At 44.1% G+C, this 26,319-nt stretch overlaps 3 protein-coding genes and 2 pseudogenes across 4 annotated transcripts; all 5 read left to right on the top strand.

The window, feature by feature from the left end:
* The first annotated feature begins 2,856 nt into the window (after window positions 1-2,856).
* On the top strand, window positions 2,857-4,834 carry LOC147982521 (uncharacterized). Its single transcript, XM_087545710.1, has 4 exons — window positions 2,857-2,944; window positions 3,573-3,616; window positions 3,801-3,979; window positions 4,732-4,834. The coding sequence occupies exons 1-4, from the start codon at window positions 2,857-2,859 to the stop codon at window positions 4,832-4,834; spliced, it is 414 nt and encodes a 137-aa protein (XP_087401836.1).
* An 8,682-nt stretch (window positions 4,835-13,516) lies between these two features.
* On the top strand, window positions 13,517-15,426 carry LOC125546356 (small ribosomal subunit protein eS28). Of its 2 annotated transcripts, none has more exons than XM_048710601.1 (2): window positions 13,517-13,533; window positions 15,032-15,426. In XM_048710601.1, the coding sequence occupies exon 2, from the start codon at window positions 15,033-15,035 to the stop codon at window positions 15,228-15,230; it is 198 nt and encodes a 65-aa protein (XP_048566558.1). In that variant the 5' UTR covers window positions 13,517-13,533; window position 15,032; the 3' UTR covers window positions 15,231-15,426. The 2 variants fall into 2 exon arrangements, with proteins under 2 accessions (XP_048566558.1, XP_087370570.1); XM_087514444.1 differs by lacking the exon at window positions 13,517-13,533 and adding an exon at window positions 13,580-14,608.
* A 628-nt stretch (window positions 15,427-16,054) lies between these two features.
* On the top strand, window positions 16,055-17,220 carry LOC125547391 (glutathione S-transferase T3-like). The gene is made up of 3 exons (XM_087516325.1): window positions 16,055-16,180; window positions 16,682-17,092; window positions 17,179-17,220. The coding sequence occupies exons 1-3, from the start codon at window positions 16,055-16,057 to the stop codon at window positions 17,218-17,220; spliced, it is 579 nt and encodes a 192-aa protein (XP_087372451.1).
* Window positions 17,221-17,241: 21 nt separating this feature from the next.
* Window positions 17,242-17,813, top strand: LOC147982520 (uncharacterized; annotated as a pseudogene).
* A 5,602-nt stretch (window positions 17,814-23,415) lies between these two features.
* On the top strand, window positions 23,416-24,473 carry LOC125547390 (uncharacterized; annotated as a pseudogene).
* Window positions 24,474-26,319: the final 1,846 nt, after the last annotated feature.

Below are 26,319 nucleotides of genomic sequence, written 5' to 3'. Positions count from 1 at the left end.
AGAATTAGGACATAAACATGCATTTTGAAAGAAGTAGGACAGAAGTGACACTGCCCAGAAACTTTTAGGACCTCCAATGTATTTTTCTTGCCAGACGGTTGGGCCCTCTGTTGACGTGGCATGGGTCAACGTGCCATGCGGGTAAGTTAGCGAGCGCTCGTGAAAAAAGGACCTAAGGTGAACCACTTACTAAAGTATTAGGACCTAAAGGTGCATTTTGTAAGAATTAGGACTAAAGTGACAATTCGATGAAACTTTTAGGACCTCTAGTGCATTTAACTCTTCCGTATACATAAAGGGTGTGTGATCCAAAGGAGCAACAGACCATTCCGCCGAAACTTTCCTTGGCTGTTGGTGGCTGCCAAGTCGACTGGTGGTCTGCCAGGTGCTTCTCTGCAGAGGACGGGTAGACCTCTCTATCTGTTTCGCGTCTAGATCTGGCGTGGCTAGACGAGGCACGATGACGGCCGCCGTTGCTCCGGTTTCGTTGAAGTTGGCTTAATCTGGCCGCACACCCATGGATCCGGTGTGCGGTGGGCCAGATTCGACGGACCCCATGGTGGTTCTATCCCCCGGGCCAGTCCTGGCTCCGGTTGCTCGCTCCAAGAAACGCCGATTTGTGCTGCCGGCTGGCCCCTTCTGGTCATGAAGTGGGTGCCCTGATTGGGATGCGTCGTCGTCGCCTATGTGGCTGCTATGCCTAGATCCGTTGCGTCGCTGCCTACTGGGCCCTACCGATGACTGGGTCATCTCGTCCCAGCAGCGGCCTCACTGTGGATTGTGGTGGCCACCGAAAGGTCTTCGTGAGGGTTTCTCACTACAGATCTGATGGTTACTTCGATGTTGGGATGCAAACTCTGGATGGCAACTTGATGCAGAAGGGGTGAAGGCGTCGGTCACACATCAGATGTAGCTGTTGTGATTGTGAAAAAGTGGTGGGGACAACACATGAGTAACTTGATGGTGGTGCTACTCGAGTACCCAGTCTCGAGATCTGGGATGAAAGCTGAGGTTACCCGAGATGGATATGCCCGACAATGACGATGTTTTTACGTCGTTACCTTGTTGAAGGCATTGCTCGGATATGCTCGAACTAGTTTTTCAGGATGAACCCTAGATTCAGACCATGAGTGGTTGGATCCAGTGGTAGCGGCAATTGAGCGTCGCTCCCTTCTTGAAGGCGTTACTCTTGAAGAACATCGTCACTCGTGTGGTGTCATGACATGGTTGGTGCGGATATGGTCATTGATGTAGTTTGCCAATTATGGATCTGATCGGTCTGGTTTTTTCCCTCGCCTACGCACATCTTCGGTTTTATATGACTTTGCTATTTGCTAGCATGTTCTTGTGTGCGTGTGTTGTTGTTTACTGTATGCATCCTAGCTATGATGTAGTCGCATCTGCTCATTGTGTTTGCATTCTCTTGATACTTCATTTTGAGCCAATAAAATTCACCCTTTGTCGAAAATCAAACACATGAAATGGTTTTGAATTGTTTGTTTGTTTGGGTACATTACCATTTGTCTAAGTGTTGGTTAGCCGTTCTACCTGTCGTGGGTATTAGAATGATTATATCAAATGCAATTACTTAGAGAGCAATAGCCCATATAAAAAATTGACGTGTCAATGTATTACATAAGTGGTTTCCTTTAACATCGGATCTTGTAAATTCTCTTTTGACATCTTTTGTTTACTTTATTCAGGGGAATTCCATTCCTGGATGGGAAACATTTGTTGAAGATATAAGTCATTCAAATGTCCGGCCACCAGTTGAAGAGCATTGTAAGTTCAACTCAAATAGTCATTCTCATAGCATATCATCGTAATTTTGGACTTGACTGCTTGCCGAGTAAAAAATAATTAATCATAACATTGGTATGTCTGTTTGTTTATATTTCTTAATTTGCAGATGAATAAGTTTACCTTATACTTTACTCAGTTCCTAAATTTTGTTGGAACCAAACTGCAATAAATCAAATGACTTGTACCAAGCTAAACCCTGACTATCTTGTGTAACTTTTTTGTAAATGTAGATGCGTCATTTGGATATGGTCAAGTGCTACTTCAATGGGATGAGCCTCATGTGGAGCTCAAGAAACACTGGAACTTTCTTGATCATCTCATGCCGCTGTATAGCACACAATCAGGGTTTTATAAAGAAGATTTCCCCAGTACGAGCCTCATGGATAAAACTCATAAGTTACTGGCCAGTATTTCATCAGACGATTCTGTTTGGAAGATAATTACCAGTGTTACGAGTCGAGCCACACAAACTCCTCAGAGGAGAGGTGTTCTCGTTCGGCCCATTGAGCCATATGATTCAGATGATGGGTGCGTTCGCTAATCCAAGGCTTTCTCTCTTTATTTAAGAAGTTTTCGTTACTTCTGCTGGAAACAAGATCACATTGGCCGGTGGTCAATCATGACAACCATCTTACTAACTTTTATTCATGTACCTAACATTTTCAGGCCACCAATTAAGAAGCAAAGGACCAAATATCAATTTCGATTTGTCAATACGGTGTGCAATGACTACTTCACACGGGAGAAAATCAAATCAGAGGATGGAAATCTCTTAAAGGTAGCTTTGTATGATGAGAACAATCTGGTAGTCACATCAGGTCCACTATCTTCAGCTTCTGTGGAGATCGTACTACTTCATGGTGATTTCAATGCTGAAGGTCAAGATTATTGGACATCAGAGGAATTCAGTGCCTGCCTAGTGCATCCACAATCTGTAAAAGAACCACCAGCCTTGGAGGTGATCGTGTCTTGGCCCTGACTGATGGAGAGGCTGACCTTGGTGATGTCTATTTCCAGACTTCCTCCTTCCATGCCAGAACTGGAAAGTTCAAGATGGGTGTTGAGATTAAAAGTGTAAGAGGAGAGAGTGTTCAAGAAGGAATCACTAGCCCATTTCTTGTGAAAGTTCGCCTAGGGGAAGGTACAATTTTTTTCACTAATCTTCTTGGTTGAACATGATTTCTCATCCAATTTAAGTAGGACATTTCACCCCGAAATTTTACAGTAAAAACATTGCAGTCCTTATATGATTTTTTTCTTTAAGTAGTAAGTAAAAATTTAGACCAAGAAGTAAGATATTTAACAAAATTCTAACATACACTTCCGAGAAAGAGTATAGACTGGGGTAATCTCTGCAGTTCACTAGTATTCAAGTTAATGTATTGCAACTTTTCATCAAGTATGTTTTTTTGAAACTCTTCAACCCTGTAGTAATTGGAACTGCTGCAAGTATGTCATTGTCGTTTTTTTAGCATTTTAAATCTAAAAACATTTACAGTAATTGAGGAATTGATTGACCATGAGAGTTCCTTATCTGTCTCTTTCTCGTGTGCTTGAATTTTTGGGTGAACTGAGCATATCCAGGTGGTCAGTTTGCCAATGTCTGGTGCACTTGTATTGGAGGGTTGCCAATTATCAAATAAATATAGCCTCAAACCAGTTGTAACTTATTTAATATTATATGTACATCAGTACATCATGTGTTCCAAAGTTTCATGTAGTTGCATTATCTCCAATTGACATACCATTATTTCACTATACTTCTGTAGAATCAAGCTGTCATCGGATCACATCTCTCGAAGCATTGCTCAATGTAAGTAAACATGCCCCCCCCCCCCCCCTCCCCTGGCCTATCATCACTAATGACTTTTATCCCCTTGTCTCACAATATATACGTTTCTCATAACCGTTTTGTATTAAGATCCACGTTTGGGATGGTATCTCTGTACTCACTTTCTCTATAATGTTTGGTAATAAACTGAGTCGTCTTTTCATAGGTTAAAGTGAGCACGAAGGAAGAATTCAAAAGAAAATTTGAAAAGCTTAAGGCAAAGAGGAAAAAAGATAAGAGTAAAGATGAGGAAGATCCCATAATACTCAAGGAAGAACACAAAGAACTCACATTAAAAATCCAAGAGATGCCAAAAGAAGGGTGTGCTGAAGTAACATCTCAGAGGTGAGGAGTCTCTTTATCTATGATTGAACCAGGATGCCCGGAAGATAATTGTAAAGCTAGGACTGGAACATTTTTCTTAAAAAATTAATTACTCTTAGAAAAATGACTATTTGGAACTCGCAAAAAATGTACTAAACTTCCTTCAGCGAAAACATCTGTTTACAATTCAAGATTTACAGAGTTAAGGTGCTCAAATATCTGGACACTTCAGACTACCTCCATACATGTTGATATCGTAGTACTTTTGATGCTTCATATTATAAGTGATACAAACATCCAAATGAGCATGTATAATTTGTACTTTCTTAAGTCATACTTTTTGAACCAGATTATACAGGTGTACAGTTCTGTTGTGCAATTCATGGAAATCCAATAAAAGTTCATACTGTACAATCTAGGGTCTAGTACTGAATATGTAGACAACAGAGTATAATTTGAAATGTTGAAACAAATTCTTTTGTTTGTGTTCATGTTCTTTCTCAATCAGTTTTCTCATTTCAGGAGCTTCTCCAGTCTAATTATCTTTTGACGTAGTCTAAACTGCTACAATAGTGCCACTACCACTCACTTTAGGAAGCATGTTGTGTCACAAGTGAAATAGGCATCCAAATAATCAGTGTTGCCAATAAGATGGGTCTAAGCTACTTTATAACCAAGCTTTTTCTTATATGGCTTATACTATAAGATTAAGAACAGTTCACTGTTGATTTTCTGTCAGAAATTAATGTATCTTCTTTTATGTGCTGGTGCAGATCCCAACTAAGCCAATCAACAAGATTCCGACTAGTAATTGAAAATAACGTGAGCAGAACAATTTACAAAAAGGAAACTGTAAGGATGGTGGAGGTCACATAAAAGTTGTCATGTATGATGGTGGCAATCCAATTGCGCCTGACCACCGTCTTGCTTCAGTAAGGGTTGAGCTAGTTGTCATTGAAGGATGGTTTAATGAAATACGAGATTCATGGTTGAAAGAGGAGTTTGAGGAAAGCATAATAAAACCACCAAGAACAACGACATTGACAAGTCTAGTGAAAAATGGTACATTTAATCTGATTGGTGGGAGTTGCGATCATGAAGGTGCCATTATTATGGATAATTCACAGCAAAGGGAAGTTAAGCTTGGAGTAAGGATCACAGGGCCTGCAGAAACTAGAATTCTTGAAGGAGTATCAAATCCTTTCAAAGTGCAGGAAGGCAAGACAAAAAGTAATGATAATTTCTTTGAATATTCTATCAGTTATTACCTTAATATAGGTACTAAAACATGATTGACTTTTTTTCTACATGCGATAAGTTACATAATCTAGTCTCATAAATAGCAGCATGCCTGATACCACAATTTTATTTTGTTACTTTACTGCCTCAAAACTGATCACGGCTGATTTAGGGAATGGTGAAACCTTCTGTCATTTGTCTTCCTTTATCTTATTTACACTGCTTCAAGGGCAAATTGTTTCTTTTCAGAGCAAGCACCAAACAAAACGGATAAAAAAGCTTCTCCTCCAGTTCCAACGCGAAACTTGGTGCAGCCAACCAGCACCCACGCAACACAACATGGTAAAGGCTGGAAATTATAGCTTATTTCTCTGTTTGCCCCCTGAAGTTTATGATTTATATCAACATGACAAGTTTATTTCTCTGTTTCCTCCCCAAAGTAAATGAACATGACTGGTTTTCGCCAACAGGCCAACCACCTAGCATGCAGAATCCATTGCAGGCAGCAGGTAACAGTTAGTGCTTGAAGCCTCCTCTACTACCAAATAAATGAATGATTGCAGATGATAATACTTTGTATATATTCACCTCCAGGAAATTATCAACTCGATTTACTTGCTTCTGGCCAAGACCTGTACACTAATTTTCCTAACTCAAGTCCTCCACTTGCGTTTCTTAACAACAATTCGTGGAATAATATTCTTCCCCAGGTAAATATGAGATGCATTGAGGAGTTACTTTTCTGTGGGTTTCGCTCGGGCGTTACAGTATTGGAGTCTGCTAGTCTAGTTACCATCATTTTCAAAAAAAATGGAAAAGGAGGCGTGGCCCCGGCCTCTGCATCTGAACGATACATGCAGCCATATTATTAAAAGTCTCAAAGATCAAACAGTTCTCAAAGTATTACAGCTCGCAAAAGGAGCAGGATGACAAAACGATAAAAGGCCTCAAGATTACAACCGGTGATAGTAACATGACTAGAGACCTAGACTCCTATCCTGTTAAGCGACCGCCATCCAAACCGGTTGAATATAACCCGTGCTACCATCTCCCATTGGTTGCACCCAGTAACCAGCGGCTTCCTGAATTCCATAGGAGTGAGTGAGGACCACGTACGGATCCATGCGGTAGCTCTGAAGATAACCTGCAAGAAGTTTAAAATTTGTTGCCTGTTAAAGATCATATCATTCCTGCAGTTCCATATAGCCCACAATAATGCACATATTCCAACTCGAATATGAGCCGCAGTAGTACGGTCCACCCCATCTAACCACGTCACAAACAATGTTTCAATGTTAATTGGAGGGGCAATGTTGAAAGCTATATGAATTGTTCGCCACAATAATTTAGCCAAAAGACAATCAATAAAAAGGTGTTGTATTGTTTCATTATTATCACAAAAACAACATCGTGAGCTGCCTACCCAATGTCGTTTTAACAGATTGTCTTTGGTAAGAATCACTTTTTTGTGTACGAACCACATGAAAAAATTTATACGCAAGGGGACCTTAACTTTCCAGATATGAATGGATCTCCGGAGTGGGCCAAAGTTAATTAGGTCCAAATAAAATGATTTGACAGTGAACAAACCATTCTTGGTCAATCTCCAATGTAATGAATCCGGTTGGTCGGTTAATTGAACATCCATCACTCTCCGTACCAGATGTATCCATGAATTCCATCTCTCCCCAACCAAAGATTGCCTAAACTGAATATTTAAAGGGACCGGTTGTAATATCGTGGCAACATAATCTTCCTTACGTTGGACAATATTATATAGACTTGGATATTGAATGGCTAAAGGCGTCTCCCCCAGACATGTATCCTCCCAAAATCGTGTTGACATCCCATTGCCAACAATGAATTTGGTTCTATGAAAGAATAAGTCTTTAATTCTCATTAGCCCTTTCCAGAAAGGCGAATCACACGGCCTCATGTTTACTTGTGCTAGAGTTTTGGACTGTAGATATTTGTTTCGTGAGATTTGTGCCCACATCTCGTCGTTCTCTACCGAAAGCCCAAAAAGCCATTTGCTCATAAGGCATTTATTCTTGATCTCCAGGTTCTCAATACCGAGACCTCCCTGATCCTTAGGTCGACATAATATATCCCAGCGAGTTAAGAAGAATTTCTTCTTGGCCTCATCAGACTGCCAGAAGAATCGAGATCGAAAGAAGTCTAGTCTCCTCTGTACCCCTTTAGGTACCTCAAAAAAGGATAACAGAAACATCGGCATACTCGTCAGGACTGAGTTAATGAGTACTAGTCGACCACCGTAGGACATTAACTTGCCCTTCCAACAACTAAGCTTCTTTTCAATTCGATCCTCGATGCACTTCCACTCCTTAATGGATAATTTCCGATGGTGAATAGGTATGCCCAAATAGCTAAAAGGCATTGACCCTAATTCACAACCGAACAAATGTATGTAAGTATCTTGCTCATCTTTGGCCCTACCAAAGCAAAATAACTCACTTTTGTTAAAGTTTATTTTAAGTCCCGATAATTGCTCGAAGAGACATAACACCAATTTCATATTCCGAGCTTTTGCAACATCATGCTCCATGAATATAATAGTGTCGTCTGCATATTGTAAAATGGATACTCCACCATCTACCAGATGGGGAACTAAACTATCTACTAGGCCATTCTCCTTAGCCGTGCCAATAAGCACGGTCAACATATCTGCCACTATATTAAAAAGGAGCGGAGACATGGAATCCCCTTGCCTCAATCCTTTGTGCGTCTGGAAATAGTGGCCTATATCATCGTTAACCTTAATATCGACACTACCTTTTTGGACAAGAGAATCCACTTGGCTCCTCCAAGCTTCAGAAAAACCTTTCATGCGCGTAGCTTGCTGAAGAAACGTCCATTTCACTTTATCATAAGCCTTTTCGAAATCCACTTTAAAGATAACCCCATCTAGTTTCTTCGAATGCATTTCGTGGATCGTTTCATGTAGAACAACTACCCCTTCTAGGATGTGTCTACCAGGCATGAAGGTCGTCTGACTCTCTTGAAACACCGAATGGGCGATCCGCGTCAGCCGATTTGTCCCCGCCTTCATGAATATCTTGAAACTCATGTTTAAGAGACATATCGGCCTAAATTGCTCGATATGAATCGCCCCTTCTTTCTTTAGCAGTAGAGTAATCGTACCAAAGTTTATATGGAAGAGTTCTAGATGCCCATTAAAGAAATCGTGGAACATAGGCATCAGGTCATCCTTAATGATATGCCAACATTTCTTATAAAACTCCGCAGGAAACCCGTCTGGTCCCGGTGCTTTATTCGGTTTCATTTGTGATATGGCATCTAGCACTTCCTTTTCAGTGAAAGGCGCAGTTAGGATCTCATTCTCTTCTGACATGAGCTAAGGAATATCTCCAGTGTCAAACTCATTCATGGTCACCGTGTTCTCTGCCGGTGGCCCAAATAATTGTTTATAATAATTAGAAATATATGATTTAAGGTTTTCATGTCCCACTATGGTTCCTTCATCTTGCTCGAGCTGGATGATTTTCTTTGTTCTATGTTTGCCATTCGCAATCATATGAAAGAATTGTGTATTATCGTCTCCATGAACAACCTTGAGAGTCTTAGCCCGCAATGCCCATTTGAGTTCCTCTTCTCTCATAAGAGCTCGTAGGCTTTGCTCTGCTTCAGATTTCATGGCATGTTCATTTACGTCTAGCAGTGTCCCCTCTGCTTTAATGTCTAGGGAATCAATTAATTGAATGAGCCTTTCTTTCTCTTTTTTGTAAATGCCACTCTCATTCCTTTCCCAACCTCTAAGAAATTGTCTTAGATGCCTGATCTTGTTCTGCCATATCTCTATGCTTGTTTGGCCAGCAACTGGCTTTGACCATTCACGTGCAATGATGGCCATAAAGTTCTCTTTTTCAAACCAGCTTAGTTCGAAAGAGAACAAATTCTTATTACCAGGATGTGTTGCTTCTCCCTAGTCCACTAATAACGGTGTGTGGTCTGAGACTGCCCTCTGCATCGCATGAACCGACACCAATGTGTATTTCTGTTCCCATTCAATACTAGCAAGAACCCTATCCAACTTCTCATAAGTCGGAGTAGGTAGCGAATTAGCCCAAGTGTATTGTCTACCCGTAAGCTCAATCTCCCTCAAACTGAGGCTTTTGATGATCATATTAAACATAAGTGACCACCGCCCATCAAAATTATCATTGTTCTTCTCTTTTGGCCTTCGTATAATATTAAAATCTCCACCAACTAAGATAGGGAGATTCTCGTCTCCACAAATCCTAACTAGGTCAGCTAGGAAATCCGGTTTGAGTTCAGGTCCGTACACCGCTACAAGGGACCAACGGAAGCCATCTAACTTTGATCTCACTCGGAACTTAACCACAAAGTCTCCCCTGACCACATTGAGCACCTGAAGTGCTTCACACCTAACCCCTAGCAATATCCCACCGGATCTTCCTCTAAGGGGTAGACAGTGCCAGTCAAAATCAATTCCACCGGACAGAGTTCCGAGGAATTGTGAGGTGAAATTATCTCTGCCAGTTTCAAGGATTGCAATAAAATCGAGCTGCTGTTCTACCGATGCCTCGGCAAGAAACCTTCTTTTAGCCAAGTCAGCTAGACCTCTGCTATTCCAAAAGATTCCTTTCATAGATCATCATGGAATTTCTTTTTAAGTTCAACCCTAACACTCCTCCGAACAGCCGAAGTCTGATAAACCTTCCTTTTCCATGCACATTTGGGCTTACCCCCTACACTTGACGTATCTCCGTCAATATGGTGACTAGGGATGAAATCTTCCGCCGACATAGGCACTACACTGTCCTTAGTGTCCGAACCTAGCAGGTCCCCATCGGCCTCAGATGGTGGCATTAGATTGTCACATAAATTTTGTAGAGTCGAAATTCCTAATTGATTCACTTCATCATTATTCATGGGTTTAACCGCCGGTAGATTTCGAATAATATAAGATGCCCGCTCCACTTCTAAGTCTAGAAGGCCATTAATCGACTTCGCAGTTTCCTTTGCGTTCGAACCCAAAGAAACTCCTATGTTGTTGGCTTTATCTAAAATATCATGCTCTGAAAAATGCAAAATGGAACAACCCTTATTAACCGACATACCTGTAGTTGCCTCGACATCCCGAAGTTTGGCCGCCCTCATGGCACGCCCCAACTGCAGGTCGTCCGCATCTGGTTGATCTTGGATCCGGTCAGTGACACGCCTGCCAGCCGTCATCGGATCTTTGATCCCACCAAAAGCGATAATCTCATCCATAGTCCGCTCCCGGACAGAAACTCCCGAAGCAACACGCGTACCCATCGAAGTTGGTGTAGAAATGGGCGCGGTAGGAGCACCACCATCCAGCGCCGGCGAAGGAAGAAGGTGCGGAGCCTCCTGCTTAGCTGCCCTCGTGTGGTCGTCGACGCGGACGGGAGTCACCGAGGCTGGGGGGGGGGGACCTGAGGGCCTCCTGCCCATGCCCCCCCCCAACCCGGTTCCCTGCCCATGGTCCTGCGGCGAGGCGCACTGTCTGGCGACCCGGGGAGTCGACGTAGGTGTAGGGGTCCCCCGGCCTCCCAGGTCTCTGACTCGCCCGCTTGGCCTGTCACTATCCAGGACACCTGGCACCACCTTTCCAGACCTCGCCAACGGGGTGACATCGCAACGAGGAGACGCCGTGGGAGATAGGAGAGCCTCCTGCCCGCCCATCCCACTGGACTCAGTCGGCTGCGACGGCACCACAGCAGCTGGTGTGGAAGAAGTCGGTGCTCCATAGGCATCCTCCAACAACGACGGCAGCTCTGACTCCATCGGATCATCCGTCTCCACCCTCATGCTCCACAAGCGACTAGGAGCAGAATGAGGAGCAAAAGAGCCAAAACGCAAAGTGTTTGTCGGTGTTCCAGACATCGGCGGTCCCTTGGCCGACTTATCCGACTTATCAGGCTGTGGAGTAAGTTTCTTGGCCGAGCCCCTAGACCTGTCCTCAGATTCCTTGACCATCGTTTTTCATATATATAAAAAGTGTGTGATCCTAAGGGACAACAGATCATTATGCCCAAACTTTTCCACAGTACGCTATGGTGTTACCAAATACATGAAATGGTTTTGAATTTTGGATTTGTTTGGCTACATTACCATTTGACATTTGTGTAAGTGCTTGTTAACGGTTTCACATGTCATGCGCTTTAGGATGATTATATCAAATGCAATTACCCTGAGAGCAATAACCCATATGAATTCCATAAGTGGTTTACTTTATAACATAGGAGATTTAAATTCTCTTTTGACATCTTTTGTTTACTTTTTTCAGTGGAGTTGCGATCCCCAAGGGCAGATATTTGTTGAAGAATGTCTAAAGGACATAAGTGTCGAGACACAAATTCAAGAGACTTGTAAGTCCAAATTAGTCTTGAGCTCAATAATCGTTCTGATAGCATATCCATGTGTTACCTTTGTAATTTTGGACTTATCTGCTTGTTGAGTACACAATAGTTAATGCAATTCTTCATAAAGTTTCTGTTTGTATGTTTGTTGAAATATGCATAAATTGGTGTCCTAGTTTCTATTTGCAATTGCTCATCTATGAAACTCAAATCTTTCCTTTGTTGTTCTTAGGCCTTGACAGAAGTGCAGACTATCGATACACAGCCGCTTGGAGTCCGACCTCTAAAAACACCAACCAGAACAAGGTGGTTCTTCCTTCAACGACAACAGCAGCTGGAAGTCCACCAAAGAATGAGATTGTGGAGCATCCTCCATTGAAGACGCTTGGGTCCCTGGCAATGAAGACTAGCAGCACCAGCAACAGGACGGACGACACACCAATGGTCTACTCGAAAGATAAAGAGCCTGAGTGCATCTGGGACAGGGAAGACGACTGAGTGCACCTGCATAGTCTGTTTTCGCCATGGTAACTTCTTCACCCCTGCTGAGTTTGTGAAGCACGCTGGTGGGGCTGATGTTTCCAATCCTCTTAGTCATATCATCATCAACCCGTCACCGTCGTATTCTTGTAAATCCAAACTGTATCTAGGGGAGAAAGTTTTTTTCTCGATGTTGTTACATGACATACTGTGCACTGTAACTTGATGCATCAACACATCAAACTGACAGCGACTTGATGCACAAACTGTCAGATGATAAGGTCGTTGCACATTTTTTTAATCTGCTTTTCCCAAAGAAACTTGGTCCTTAGGACCATCACTCGATTATAAAGTTTACCAGCAGACATGTTGGTTGTTTCGGTAGAGCGTCGCCGTTGCATCCTGTAGAGTGAGCAACAGCGAGTAGCACACACAAAAATTAGCAGAGATGAAAGAATTATGCAGAATCATCAAGCATGTGACCAGGGGCGATTTTACCGTTCGGGCACCTAGGGCACGTGCCCAGGCTCAACGGCGACGCGAACTAAAGCTCTGATGAACTCCGGCGATGAGCTTCTCAATTATTTTTCTGGGATCGATCAATGTACAGGTTTGCCCAGAAAAAAGATGGAAAAATCAATGTACAGTTCATTTTGTTACCGTGTTAGCGGTGCTTCTCATTTAGTTTTTAGAACGATAAAAAAACTTTGCTCCTCAATTTCAAATCAAATTGCCCTTATATTAAATTAAAAATAAATAAAAATCAGAACCCCAGTCCTTTGGTTTTCATCTACACCAAAAAATGTTCACATGAGCTCCTGCTATTCTCGTCAAAAATATTTCTTCTAGTTCAAATATAACACATGTTTGTGGTTTTGAACATTATTGCATATATTACACATAGAGTGAAGTGCATTGTGGGTCACTGAACTATTTCAGGGGCATGCACTAGGTCCTCAAATTATGAAAATCATCTTTTTTTTCATAGGGGTGTCACCTAGGTCTTCGAACTACGAAAATGTCCTCGGACTATATAGAAGAAAGAAGAATAGATTGTATCTTTTTTTAGGCAAAGAAGAAAGTGTATCTACTTTTTTTCTAGACAAAGGAAGTGTATCTACTTTTTTTTAGACAAAGAAAGTGTTTTTTTAGCAATCAAAGAAAGTGTATCTACTTTTTTTTTGAGCGGTAGAAAGTGTATCTACTAAAGTAAAGCTGCACCTGTTTGGGCTTGGGGCCCAACAGACCATTTGCTCGCATACAAGGACCAGGAGCCCAACCAAGGCTGCCGGCAGCGCAACCTAACAACTGGACGGGCGCTAGGGTTTGGGTTCTACCCTCTCTTTATTTCCTCCCTCCCTGCGCCGCCGCCTCCGTCCGTTGTAGCACAAGCAGAAGCAGCTTGCGCCGCCGCCTCCGTCCGTTGTAGCAGAAGCAGCGATCCCCATCGCCAACAACCAAAGAAAGGTTCCTGTCCCTCCCTCCCCTACGCCTCTTCACCCGTGGCTCTACGGATCTGTGAGCTTTATCGTTTCGTTTTTTGTGCTGGATCGATTTAGTTGCTGTGATTGATTTCGTTGGTAGTTTAGTTTCCGTCATGTCTAGTTTGTGGCGTATTGATGATTCTGAGAGATGCTTGCTTCATCTTCCACTTTTAATGCCTAGTTTTGTACCGATATTGGCAGCTACTCTTCAGATCTCAAGTAAGCCTCGGGGTTCTTGCTTGCAAAATCGTTGATATATATCCTTGTTCTTGCTGAAGATTTGTGCAGAGGAGAAATTGGTGGACCTTAGTGTGTGCAAAACATAGTTTAGTTGGAGCCATACTTGGACCTTACTGGTTCTTGCTGAACATTTGTTCTACTTTCTAATGATATAAATTTTTGTGGTATATGATGTGTGGTACTATTATGTTGGTAAAATAGACAAGCTAGATTTACACGCAGGACCTATAAACCGGAAAGGAGGGAGTATTAACATAGCCCATTTACTTGCAAAACAGGGGCTGTTTATTTTAGTTTTATTTTGATCTGCATACATGGACATTTGTGTACTCTCAAGTGCAATGGAAGTGTACACTAGCTGTTCTGGCGGTGCTTCTGCTTTGCCTAGAACTGTTAGTGCATTGGAATGGCGCATCAGTTCGTTGTTTCGAATGGTGCTTCTGCTTTCCCTATTGGAAAATGATATCTTTCTGAAACTTACATCTAAACAGAGGCAAACTCTGCAGTGTTTCTGTTTCTGAAACTTGCATCTAAACAGAGGCAACTCTGCAGTGTTTATGAATCACATTTCAATAGTTTCTTGTGCGCGTCCAGCTGGCTTAGAGCACAATCTACCAGAGACTTCTTCTCACTGTTGCTGATCACTTACCTTGAATGTTTAAACTCAGTGTTAGCTGCAATCAGCTCATTCTTCAGGTTCCTGATCTTCAACGTATCCCTGGCCCTCTCGATGTCCCTGATCTTCTCCTCGATCAGATGCTGATCCTCGTGGTCAGACTGAACTCCTGATGGTGCTAGAGCGCTGGAGAATTGTTGTGGTAACTACGGTTCTTGAACTGCCTCCCAGAACCAGTAGCATTTTCTGCAAACAACTAGCCGTTTAGTCCGAAGTGTGGAAATAACTGTGGAAGCAGGAAGCAAGTCACTCCCTGCGAGTGTTAATAACTGTTGTTCGTTCTAATTCAGTGTTTGGACCAGTAGATTTATCTGTTTTTTTAGCAGTGGTTTTAGACCAATAATTTCTCTGGTTTCTGTTTTTGATGCAGTGTTTCTGCTTTGGGCACACGGTAGACATGTTCCAAATAGTAAGGAACATTTGTGTGCTCTCTTGTATGTATGATCTATCTCAACTGCAATGGAGTTGTATACTAGCTGTTCTGGTGCTTTGCCTAGAACAGTCGATTAGTTATTTCTTTCTGATGGTTTTTTCCTAATGCAATCCCTTGCAATGGTTTGTGCAGCATGGATACGCAGGTGAAGCTCGCAGTGGTGGTCAAGGTGATGGGCCGCACCGGGTCCAGGGGTCAGGTGACCCAGGTGAGAGTCAAGTTCCTGGACGACCAGAACCGTCTCATCATGAGGAACGTCAAGGGGCCTGTCCGGGAGGGCGACATCCTCACCCTGCTCGAGTCTGAGCGGGAGGCCAGGAGGCTGCGCTAAGCACTTTCTTTCTTCACCTGTCTGTCTTCGGAAGTACTCCTGAAATTGTGTGCTGTTGCCTTCTTACTCTACTGCTTCCGTCTTTTGCCTTGGCTATGGAGATGTAATGAGTTTCCTTCTGTTGCCGAAATTAAAATGCACTTGATGTTATTGTTGCACACCTCTCGGTAATGAGAATCGACTATATTGAATCCTATGTTTTGAGTATAAATCTGGATCGCTTCTACTTGTAAAATCATCAAGTGCATGTGGTGGATTCTGCTCCGTGATGGCGACATCCTCACCCTGCTCGAGAATGTGCGGGACGCCAGGAGGCTGCGCTAAAACAAATTCTTTCTTTATACTCTGTCAGGAAGAAAAATTATGTGACGTTGCCTTCTTACTCTACTGCTTTGGTCCTTTGCCTAGGCTATATAGTGATGCAACGAGTTCTGTTCTGTTGACTAAATTAAAGTGCACTTGATGTTGTGAGACTTCTTTTTTAATTATGTTGTGAGACTTAAATCATTTACACACCTCTTTGTAATGTGAATTGACTATATTGGATCCTATATGATTTAAAATCATCAAGTGCGTGTGGTGGGTTCTGGTTCTGACACCCGCCAACACAAGAACCCAACCAGAGCCTATATCAACATATTAGAGCATCTCTAGTGGATGGTGTATATGGAGGTGGATGCTAAATATACACGATCAAAATCAAAAAAGCTTTCCCAGTGGATCGTGTATCAGGTCGTGCACCTATACACGTCGCTCCCACGAGCGTACCTGGCGTGGGACTAAAGACGACCGAGCCATGCTCGTGGCTTCGTGCTCCCGCTCCCATGACCGAAAAAAGCCTCCCGCTTCCGCTCCCGTTCCTTTCCGGCCGCCTCCCCAAGGTCGTCGTCGCCCCTCTCCGGCCGCCGCCCAAGGTCGCCGTCGCGTCTCCTCTCCGGCCGCTGCCCAAGGTAACCATTTTTTCCTTTCTCGCGAGCGGGAGCAGAGGGGCGGCGGCAGCACGCCCTGCAGCCCGATCTGGCGGCGGCGCCGGTGCCGGCGTGCGCCCTGGTGAGAATAGAGGGCGGGGACGGGGGGCTGGGCGACGAGTGGGGGCTGGGCGGCGGAGCAGTGGGGAGGAGGGGGGAGATGCAGGGGCGGCGGCTGGGGACGGGGGGCTGGGCGGCGGAGCTGTGCAGGGACGGGGGGCCGGGCGCGCCTGTCTGTGCAGGGACGGGGGGCTGGGCGCCTGTCTGGGGCGGAGCGGTGGGGGGGAGGGGGGAGATGCAGGGGCGGTGGGGGGGAGCTATACAGGGACGAGCGGGGCGCCGTGGGGAGATGCAGGGACGAGCAGCGCCGGGAGGAGATGCAGGGGAGATGCATAGCTCTTTGGAAGGAGAAGAAAATAATTTTTGCTTGTCAATTTGATGCCAGATTGTGGTCTAAAATAGCTGTGCATTGGTTGCTTGCAGATGGATACTGACCAAAGCTTCTTGGACACCCTTGATTTTGGTTACACGCAAACACAACTAGAAAGTCCAATTGGAGAGCAGGCAACTCCATCAACTCAGCATCGTTCTGCAATAACAAAGAAAGGAAAATCCAACAAAGGCAAAAATTGGTCTAGTGATGAGGACAAGGTTCTCATAGCAGCATGGGCAAATACAAGTTTGGATATTGTTGGGACAGATCAAAACCGGGATGCTTATTGGGATAGAATTTCAGAGTACTACAACACACACAAGGAATCATCATGGCCGGAGCGTAATGCTAATGCAATCAATTGCCGTTACACAATGATTAACAGAGAGACCTCTAAATTTTGTGGTTGCCTTCAGCAGATTTTAAATAGGCAAGAAAGTGGAAGGACTATACAAGAAAAGGTATGCGCCTTTCTTGTAATTCTATATGTGATGTGCAATATTCTATATGTGTTGTGCTTATTTTAACAACATATTTATATGTGCAGACAAACGATGCACATATTTTGTTCAAGGAAATGGATCTTTAAAAAAAGAATCCTTTCACACTGATGCATTGCTATGTAGAGTTTTCGAAGTATCCAAAGTGGCAGACAAGAGAAGTTGAAACTTCTCTTAAGAAACAAAAGAAGACCATTGATGCAAGTCCGGGCACAGCCACCAATGATCCGGCTGATGCATCCTCGGTACGTACTGATGCTACCTCGATACACACTGATGCTCTTGAACATGAGAAAAGACCTGATGGTGTGAAGAGGGACAAGAGAGGTAAAGCTGATGACAGTGCTTGCAAGCTGTCATTAGAAACTGTGTGGGCAGCAAAGCTAGAGAAGGATGAGATAAAGAGGCGGCAAGAAATGCTCGCTATGCACAACAATTGGAATTGCGAAAAGAGGAGATTGCACTCAAAAAGAATGAGGATGCACGAAACGAGAGGGAGGATGCTTGGAGACAGTTTGAATTAGATGAGAGGATCATGCTCATCGACACAAGTGGTATGACTGATGTTCAAAAGCAGTTCTACCAAGCTAAGCAGAAGGAGATCCTTGCTCGCGGCCTAGGGTAATGTGAGCTATATGTTGTAGTTGTAAGAACTATTTACTGCTTTCTGCTAGTTGAGGACATGGATTACATCACTCATTGTATAAATATTTTTATTGATAGCTGCATTACAAAGACATGGATTACTCGTTTCCAAACTTTTGCCACACATGGTCAATTAGATCAAGTTTAAGCTGATCATGTTCATCGAAATTTCTAATCCGATGAGTCATCTGAATAAAAGAGCTCAGTTCTTCCGCATGAGTACGAGAGACTGTGACTTTTTCTCCCATTGCCTCAAAAGTGCAGCTTTGCCGACCAGTTTGTCGCTCCTCTTCAACTATCATACTGTGCATTATGACACAAGCTTTCATGACATCAGTGATTTCTTTACGTTTCCATCCTTTAGCAGGTCCACGAACAATGGCAAAACGGGATTGCAGAACTCCAAAGGCTCGTTCCACATCTTTCCTAGCCCCCTCTTGCTTCTTGGCAAAAGTTTTATGCTTTCTGCTAGTTGGAGCTGGTATGCTCTTCACAAATGTTGCCCACCGTGGATAGATACCATCTGCAAGGTAATACCCCATTGTGTACTGATGGCCATTGATGCTATAATTCACTGGAGGAGTTTGGCCTTCGGCTAGCTTTGTAAAAACAGGAGAACGTTGAAGAACATTTATATCATTCAGAGACCCTGGTAAACCAAAATAAGCATGCCAAATCCAAAGATCTTGTGAAGCAACTGCTTCCAAGATCATAGTGGGCTCGCTCACATGGCCTTTAAACATGCCATGCCATTTTTTGGGGCAATTTTTCCACCCCCAGTGCATGCAATCTATGCTCCCTAACATACCGGGAAATCCTCTTTCCTCCCCTATTGCAAGTAACCTAGCAATGTCTTCTTCATTTGGAGATCTCAGGTACTTTTCCCCAAAAACTTCACAAATTTTGATCACAAATTTCTTGCAAGACTCTAAATTAGTGGACTCAGCGGACCGGATGTACTCATCAACATAATCAGCTGCTACTCCATATGTTAGTATCCGCATCGCCGCGGTCATCTTTTGCAAAGGATGTAACCCAAGAGCTCCAGAAGCACTTCTTTTTTGCGTAAAATAATCATCATAGTCATGCTCAAGTATACCATCAGCTATGCGGTTGAACAAAGTACGCGACATCCTAAATCTGTGCATAAAAATTAAATGAGACAGGGAAATGAAAAAAGGACCAAAGCAGAGAAGTGTACTAATTACGAACCTTCGTCGAAAAAAATGTTCGGGAAAGCGAGGAACTTCTTTGAAGTAGTCGTCCCACAGAAGAAGAAATCCGGCATCTCTTCCTCGATCGATTGACTGACGTGCATGCTTGGAACCGCCATGGCGTCGAGCGTTCTTCCTCTCTTCCTCCTCGCGCTCGGCGAATGCTGCAAGTATGAGTTCATCGTCGCCAGATGAAGATGAGGAAGAACTCATGTCCCAAGTGGATGTGTTCATTGTGTTGCGTGAGAAACGATAGAAAAATCTAGGTGAGGAGAGAAGTGTGCTGGAAGAGGTGGTAGGAGTGGTTTATATAGATCGGAAACATGACCGTTGGAAATATAGCCGTTTGAAAATATAGCCGTTGGAATATACACGTCCTAATTTACACGTTCCACTGAAATACTCGGAAATGTATAATTTAGCAAGGTGTATATGGACGTGTATATGGAGATATACACGTTTAAATTTACACGTTCCAGTAGAGATGCTCTAAGGCCAGGGTGAGACGGGGACACCAGTACCGCGCCTGAGGCGTGGCAGCAAGTTGACTGGTGGGGGTACGGGGCCTGAGATGGTCGCGGCGTCGCCGGCAGGGCTCGGACAGGAACAGGACCTCGGCAGGGCTGTGGGCAGAGGCGGCCGCCGGGGCGAGAAATGCAGAGGAAGAAGAAAGCTGATGCTGGAGCAAGAAAAGCAGAGGAAGAATACTGCTGGGCCTGGATCTTGATGCGACAATGGAGAGCGATTTGACATGATTCAGGCGACTATGGAGGGAAATCCTATTCTTACATGATTTAAACCGTCGATAGAATGAACTAAGTCGGTAAAACTTTTGGTAGAACCATGGTAGAAAAAGCAACGAAGAGCATTGCTCGATGTCCGTGGGACAAAAAAAGCAAGGAATTAAGCAAGATGGCGTCGTAGCACTGACCTGAGGCTGGAGAAGACGATGATGGGTCTGGGTTGCTTGCTCGGCCGCGGCGAAGACGAGTTGCTCGTCGGCGACGGCGATGGATCTGGGTTGCTTGCTCGTCCAGCACCACCTTGCAACCTTTTTAATAATGGAGGTAAGCGTGTTGCTGTTTCACGTTGATTTGACTCCAGTCTGTTTTTCACTTTTTCTTCTCGGTGGGGAATCTTTTGTACTGTATGACTACCTATTCTTCCTCTTTATATTTTATACCAAATTTTGATCATAGATTTAACTAACAAAATATTGATGCATATTATTATATGGTTGGTATTCGAACATACTTTTCAATGATATTAATTTTTATGACATGCACTAACATTTTTTTAATTAAATCTAAGGTCAAAATTTGACACAAAATACAAAATAGGTCAATAAATCAGGACAGAGATAGTACAAGCACAAGACTGTGATGCCGACATCTCTATATACCCAAGCAGGTGCCCAAGAACCGGAGGAGGAAACTCGTTTTTGAAATATATTCGGGTGTAACCCGATCACGATTATAAAACAGAAAAGGAATCACTACCATTTAGAGAGAGCCGCCTTTTGATCTCAATGGCTGCCAAGTGCATATGAGCAACAAAATATACTAAATTATATGTTTAAACTCCAGGCGGAAACACGTTTTTTCCCGTGTCCAAGCGAGGTATCGTAGTTCAGCAGCTTGTTTTTTTTCCTAATCAAAGTCTATTTACTTGCTCAAAAGAATCCCAACGGTTCGGCGCTATCCTGGCCGCCTCTTCACCGCGTCAAACAGGAGGCACCATCGTCGCTGCCGTGTCAAGCAGGAGCCTTCCTCCTCCGGTGCAACCGCATCGTTCAAATCGGACACCACCTTAAGAAGAAGGCAAAGGAGGAGCCACGCTCCCTGGCACGCAGCACATTCGGCATGTTCGACTTGCCGGTGTCACCGACACGCCGCCTCTGACGTGGCACAACCGTGAAGGAGAAGGAGGAGGAAGGCTCCCCGTTCCTCGTGAGCGCACATGGACGCCTCTTGCACTACCTCGGTTTCGACGGCTGCAAAACGATGTCGCAGAGCGCCCGATGTTGAAAGAGTAGGCGGCAAGGGAAGCGACATTGTAGGAGCGGCACAACACGCAGAGCTGGGCCGCGTTCGCGGCGTTGGATGTCACGCTGGTAAGGTCTGCAATGACCCAGACCTTGCGTTGGCTTGGGCGAAGGATCAGTCTAGGACCATCGTGGAGACGTCTGTGTTGTGTCGACGCCGCCTCAGCGACTAGCTCATCAAGATTGGTGTGGTTGAGTTATTGCGGGCTGCCGCCCTTGTCACGGGCAAGGGCAGGCTGAGGGCGGGTGCACCGAGGCGGCATCCGTGGTCGAAGCAGCCATGCATGCGGTGGCAGAGGAAGACGTTTGACTCCTCCACAAGCGGCAATCGGCGGCCAATTAGGGTTGCTACAGCCCCTACATTCCCTTCCGCCGCTGGAAGGACCACGCCGATGATGACTACGACGGCAGCGGTGACGGCGACAGAGCGAACAACGACGACCTCGCATAGTTTTTTGTGAGGTTGTTTCAATTTTAGTTGAACTTGTCAAATATCACCCAGTTTAGTTGTAATATGTTGAACGTTGTAAGAAAATCATTCAGTCTGCATTAAATTTGTTCGGTTTATTCAATTTACATTTGAAACATGCGTGGTAGTTCCGAGCATGCAGTTGGATGACTGGTTCCGTACGCATATCCGCGGTCGCGTCCGAACATATAGTGAGTCTGACTTGCATCATGACGTTGGAGATGCCCTAAGTCGACTTAACCAACCAAAATATAAATTATCTGTTTAAAACAACATATATTTGATGGTATATAACTCATATTATGTTGGTCCAATCAATAATCAAAATTAGACTTTGAATACAAGGTGACCTTGTATAAACAAATCAGGAGGATATTTTTGTCGAAAAGGAGGTACAGAAAACTTGGAGAAAATGGGAGGGTATTAAACCCAGCCTCTACTTCCGCACCATTCACTACACAAGATAACTCAGATTTTCAGGTTTAAAATTCTCCGAAACAGTAGACACGTACACGCGGAAGCAAAAGAAACACAGTCAAGCTTGATCTGACTTGTTCACACACTGAAGCTTTCTCTGAGCTCATCCGTACGTATACAAATCTAAGACAAATAATTCAGGACTAAGAGAGTAATATCAAACAGAGAAACTTGCTAATGTCTCGTTGTTTGCTAGCCTTATCTCACATTGCTGCCAAAAGTGCGAGAAAATATGGAGACAACTTTTCTGACGACTGCAATGATTCAAGTGGACAAGAGTGAGATTATTTAGAAACAGTGCATTCTTATCCCAACCCAAGCATGCAATGATTTTTTTTTAAAAGATCCAGCAATGTTGGCTTTTCATTGATCATTAGCAGGAAGCAGTGGAAAAAAACAAGGTGGTGATGATCCAGAGGATCAGAGGGCTTGCCACAGATCGGCAATCCTCAAGCGACAGGGTAGTCTATGGTTTATGTTTCATGGTGGTTCCCCGAAGGGGCTGTCAATGCAGGTTGCTCCCGCGACTCGCCATAGCTCGATGCAGTCAGTGATCCTCGTGACGATGTTGGGGATGCTTGGAATGCTTCTTCTAAAGGTGGCATTGTTCGTTCCTGCCATAGCTCCCAGCAGGTGAGCAACATGAGTGTGTTGACCCCCTTTCGCCATCTTGCTTCTGATCCTTCCAGGGCTTCAAGCACAATGGAAGTGTGCTGTTGGTTCTCCCATTTATCTTTGGGCGCCAGGGTGGAGCAGCCCATCCATGTGCTGATTCTTTCCCAGACTCTCCTTGCCATTGGGCATTCCCAAAACAGGTGCTTGGAGGATTCGAGGTTCCGGTTGCATAGCTGGCAGAAGTATTCATTCTTCCAGGCGCGCCGTTGAAGCCTGTCGTTGCACCAAAGCTTGTTTTGGAGCAAGAGCCATGCGAACATCTTGATCTTGCCGGGGGCCCAAACTTTCCAGATGATCCGATCAAAGCATGTGATCGTCGTGCCCAGGAATTGCATCTGGTAGGCTGATCTAGCTGAGTATTGGCCCGAACACTCGTGGATCCAACTGATGGAGTCGGGGGTGTCATCCTGGAGGTCGCCAACGGCGCCATGCAGCCTCCTGTGCATGGCGAGGACATCATGGAGCAGGTCTTCGGTGCAGCCATGGGCTAGGTCTCTGATCCATGCATCGTTTGTGAGGGCAGCCTTCACCGCCATGTTCTTTCTGCGGGCGTGCTTAGCCAGCCGCAGGAAAAGCTGGGTGAGCGTTCCCGGCCCCAGCCATGGGGAGTGCCAGAAGGAGGCCGTCGTGCCGTCCCCGATGCTGACCAAGGTTGCTGCCGTGAAAAGAGAGTAGTCCCCGGCATTGCATGGTAGGTCCGAGCCCACCCATGGCCTCCTGGGTGGCGCGAGGAGAGCCAAGGCCAGCGGAGACATAGGGCATGGCCAAAGCGCTGGCGGTCGATGTGTGGAGTAATAGTAGTAGATGCAGACAGGAGTCGTTCTACTAGTCTTGGATGTGATGCCTATATAATGATCATTGTCTGGATATCGTCATAATTATTTGAAGTTCTATCAATTGCCCAACAGTAATATGTTTACCCACCAACAGCAAATATAAGTTTGGATATTGTTGGGACAGATCAAAACCGGGATGCTTATTGGGATAGAATTTTAGAGTACTACAACACACACAAGGAATCATCATGGCCGGAGCGTAATGCTAATGCAATCAATTGCCGTTACACAATGATTAACAGAGAGACCTCTAAATTTTATGGTTGCCTTCAGCAGATTTTAAATAGGCAAGAAAGTGGAAGGACTATACAAGAAAAGGTATGCGCCTTTCTTGTAATTCTATATGTGATGTGCAATATTCTATATGTGTTGTGCTTATTTTAACAACATATTTATATGTGCAGACAAACGATGCACACATTTTGTTCAAGGAAATGGATCTTAAAAAAAAGAAGCCTTTCACACTGATGCATTGCTATGTAGAGTTTTCGAAGTATCCAAAGTGGCAGACAAGAGAAGTTGAAACTTCTCTTAAGAAACAAAAGAAGACCATTGATGCAAGTCCGGGCACAGCCACCAATGATCCGGCTGATGCATCCTCGGTACGTATTGATGCTACCTCGATACACACTGATGCTCTTGAACATGAGAAAAGACCTGATGGTGTGAAGAGGGACAAGAGAGGTAAAGCTGATGACAATGCTTGCAAGCTGTCATTAGAAACTGTGTGGGCAGCAAAGCTAGAGAAGGATGAGATAAAGAGGCGGCAAGAAATGCTCGCTATGCACAACAATTGGAATTGCGAAAAGAGGAGATTGCACTCAAAAAGAATGAGGATGCACGAAACGAGAGGGAGGATGCACGGAGACAGTTTGAATTTGATGAGAGGATCATGCTCATCGACACAAGTGGTATGACTAATGTTCAAAAGCAGTTCTACCAAGCTAAGCAGAAGGAGATCCTTGCTCGCGGCCTAGGGTAATGTGAGCTATATGTTGTAGTTGTAAGAACTATTTACTGCTTTCTGCTAGTTGAGGACATGGATTACATCACTCATTGCATAAATATTTTTATTGATAGCTGCATTACAAAGACATGGATTACTCGTTTCCAAACTTTTGCCACACATGGTCAATTAGATCAAGTTTAAACTGATCATGTTCATCGAAATTTCTAATCCGATGAGTCATCTGAATAAAAGAGCTCAGTTCTTCCGCATGAGTACGAGAGACTGTGACTCTTTCTCCCATTGCCTCAAAAGTGCAGCTTTGCCGACCAGTTTGTCGCTCCTCCTCAACTATCATATTATGCATTATGACACAAGCTTTCATGACATCAGTGATTTCTTTACGTTTCCATCCTTTAGCAGGTCCACGAACAATGGCAAAACGGGATTGCAGAACTCCAAAGGCTCGTTCCACATCTTTCCTAGCCCCCTCTTGCTTCTTGGCAAAAGTTTTATGCTTTCTGCTAGTTGGAGCTGGTATGCTCTTCACAAATGTTTCCCACCGTGGATAGATACCATCTGCAAGGTAATACCCCATTGTGTACTGATGGCCATTGATGCTATAATTCACTGGAGGAGTTTGGCCTTCGGCTAGCTTTGTAAAAACAGGAGAACGTTGAAGAACATTTATATCATTCAGAGACCCTGGTAAACCAAAATAAGCATGCCAAATCCAAAGATCTTGTGAAGCAACTGCTTCCAAGATCATAGTGGGCTCGCTCACATGGCCTTTAAACATGCCATGCCATTTTTTGGGGCAATTTTTCCACCCCCAGTGCATGCAATTTATGCTCCCTAACATACCGGGAAATCCTTTTTCCTCCCCTATTGCAAGTAACCTAGCAATGTCTTCTTCATTTGGAGATCTCAGGTACTTTTCCCCAAAAACTTCACAAATTTTGATCACAAATTTCTTGCAAGACTCTAAATTAGTAGACTCAGCGGACCGGATGTACTCATCAACATAATCAGCTGCTACTCCATATGTTAGTATCCGCATCGCCGCGGTCATCTTTTGCAAAGGATGTAACCCAAGAGCTCCAGAAGCACTTCTTTTTTGCGTAAAATAATCATCATAGTCATGCTCAAGTATACCATCAGCTATGCGGTTGAACAAAGTACGCGACATCCTAAATCTGTGCATAAAAATTAAATGAGACAGGGAAATGAAAAAAGGACCAAAGCAGAGAAGTGTACTAATTACGAACCTTCGTCGAAAAAAATGTTCGGGAAAGCGAGGAACTTCTTTGAAGTAGTCGTCCCACAGAAGAAGAAATCCGGCATCTCTTCCTCGATCGATTGACTGACGTCCATGCTTGGAACCGCCATGGCATCGAGCGTTCTTCCTCTCTTCCTCCTCGCGCTCGGCGAATGCTGCAAGTATGAGTTCATCGTCGCCAGATGAAGATGACGAAGAACTCATGTCCCAAGTGGATGTGTTCATTGTGTTGCGTGAGAAACGATAGAAAAATCTAGGTGAGGAGAGAAGTGTGCTGGAAGAGGTGGTAGGAGTGGTTTATATAGATCGGAAATATGGCCGTTGGAAATATAGCCGTTTGAAAATATAGCCGTTGGAATATACACGTCCTAATTTACACGTTCCACTGAAAAACTGGGAGGTGTATAATTTAGCAAGGTGTATATGGACGTGTATATGGAGATATACACGTCCAAATTTACACGTTCCACTAGAGATGCTCTTCCAACAGCCTTTCCTTCATTTCATTCTTTTTTGGGACTCGTCGGCTCCCTTATATGTCAAGTATGGGATTATAGCGGGTTGTCGAAGAGTGGACCGCTAAATAGAGAGGAGAGACGACGA

This window comes from Triticum urartu, chromosome 3A (genome assembly GCF_056163025.1).
Source record: "Triticum urartu cultivar PI428250 chromosome 3A, HENAU_Tu73, whole genome shotgun sequence".
NCBI lineage: Eukaryota > Viridiplantae > Streptophyta > Magnoliopsida > Poales > Poaceae > Triticum > Triticum urartu.
The sequence above is the reverse complement of the archived record's forward strand: the minus strand, read 5'-3'. Positions and strand labels throughout refer to the sequence as shown.

Coding starts and splice junctions, on each gene's coding strand:
- LOC147982521 (XM_087545710.1), top strand. CDS start 2,857: ATGGGTGTTGAGATTAAAAGTGTAAGAGGAGAGAGTGTTCAAGAAGGA. Junction 3,617..3,800: donor CTCTCGAAGCATTGCTCAAT/GTAAGTAAACAT, acceptor GTCTTTTCATAG/GTTAAAGTGAGCACGAAGGA. Junction 3,980..4,731: donor GCTGAAGTAACATCTCAGAG/GTGAGGAGTCTC, acceptor GTGCTGGTGCAG/ATCCCAACTAAGCCAATCAA.
- LOC125547391 (XM_087516325.1), top strand. CDS start 16,055: ATGACCGAAAAAAGCCTCCCGCTTCCGCTCCCGTTCCTTTCCGGCCGC. Junction 16,181..16,681: donor CTCTCCGGCCGCTGCCCAAG/GTAACCATTTTT, acceptor GGTTGCTTGCAG/ATGGATACTGACCAAAGCTT. Junction 17,093..17,178: donor GAAGGACTATACAAGAAAAG/GTATGCGCCTTT, acceptor TTATATGTGCAG/ACAAACGATGCACATATTTT.
- LOC125546356 (XM_048710601.1), top strand. CDS start 15,033: ATGGATACGCAGGTGAAGCTCGCAGTGGTGGTCAAGGTGATGGGCCGC.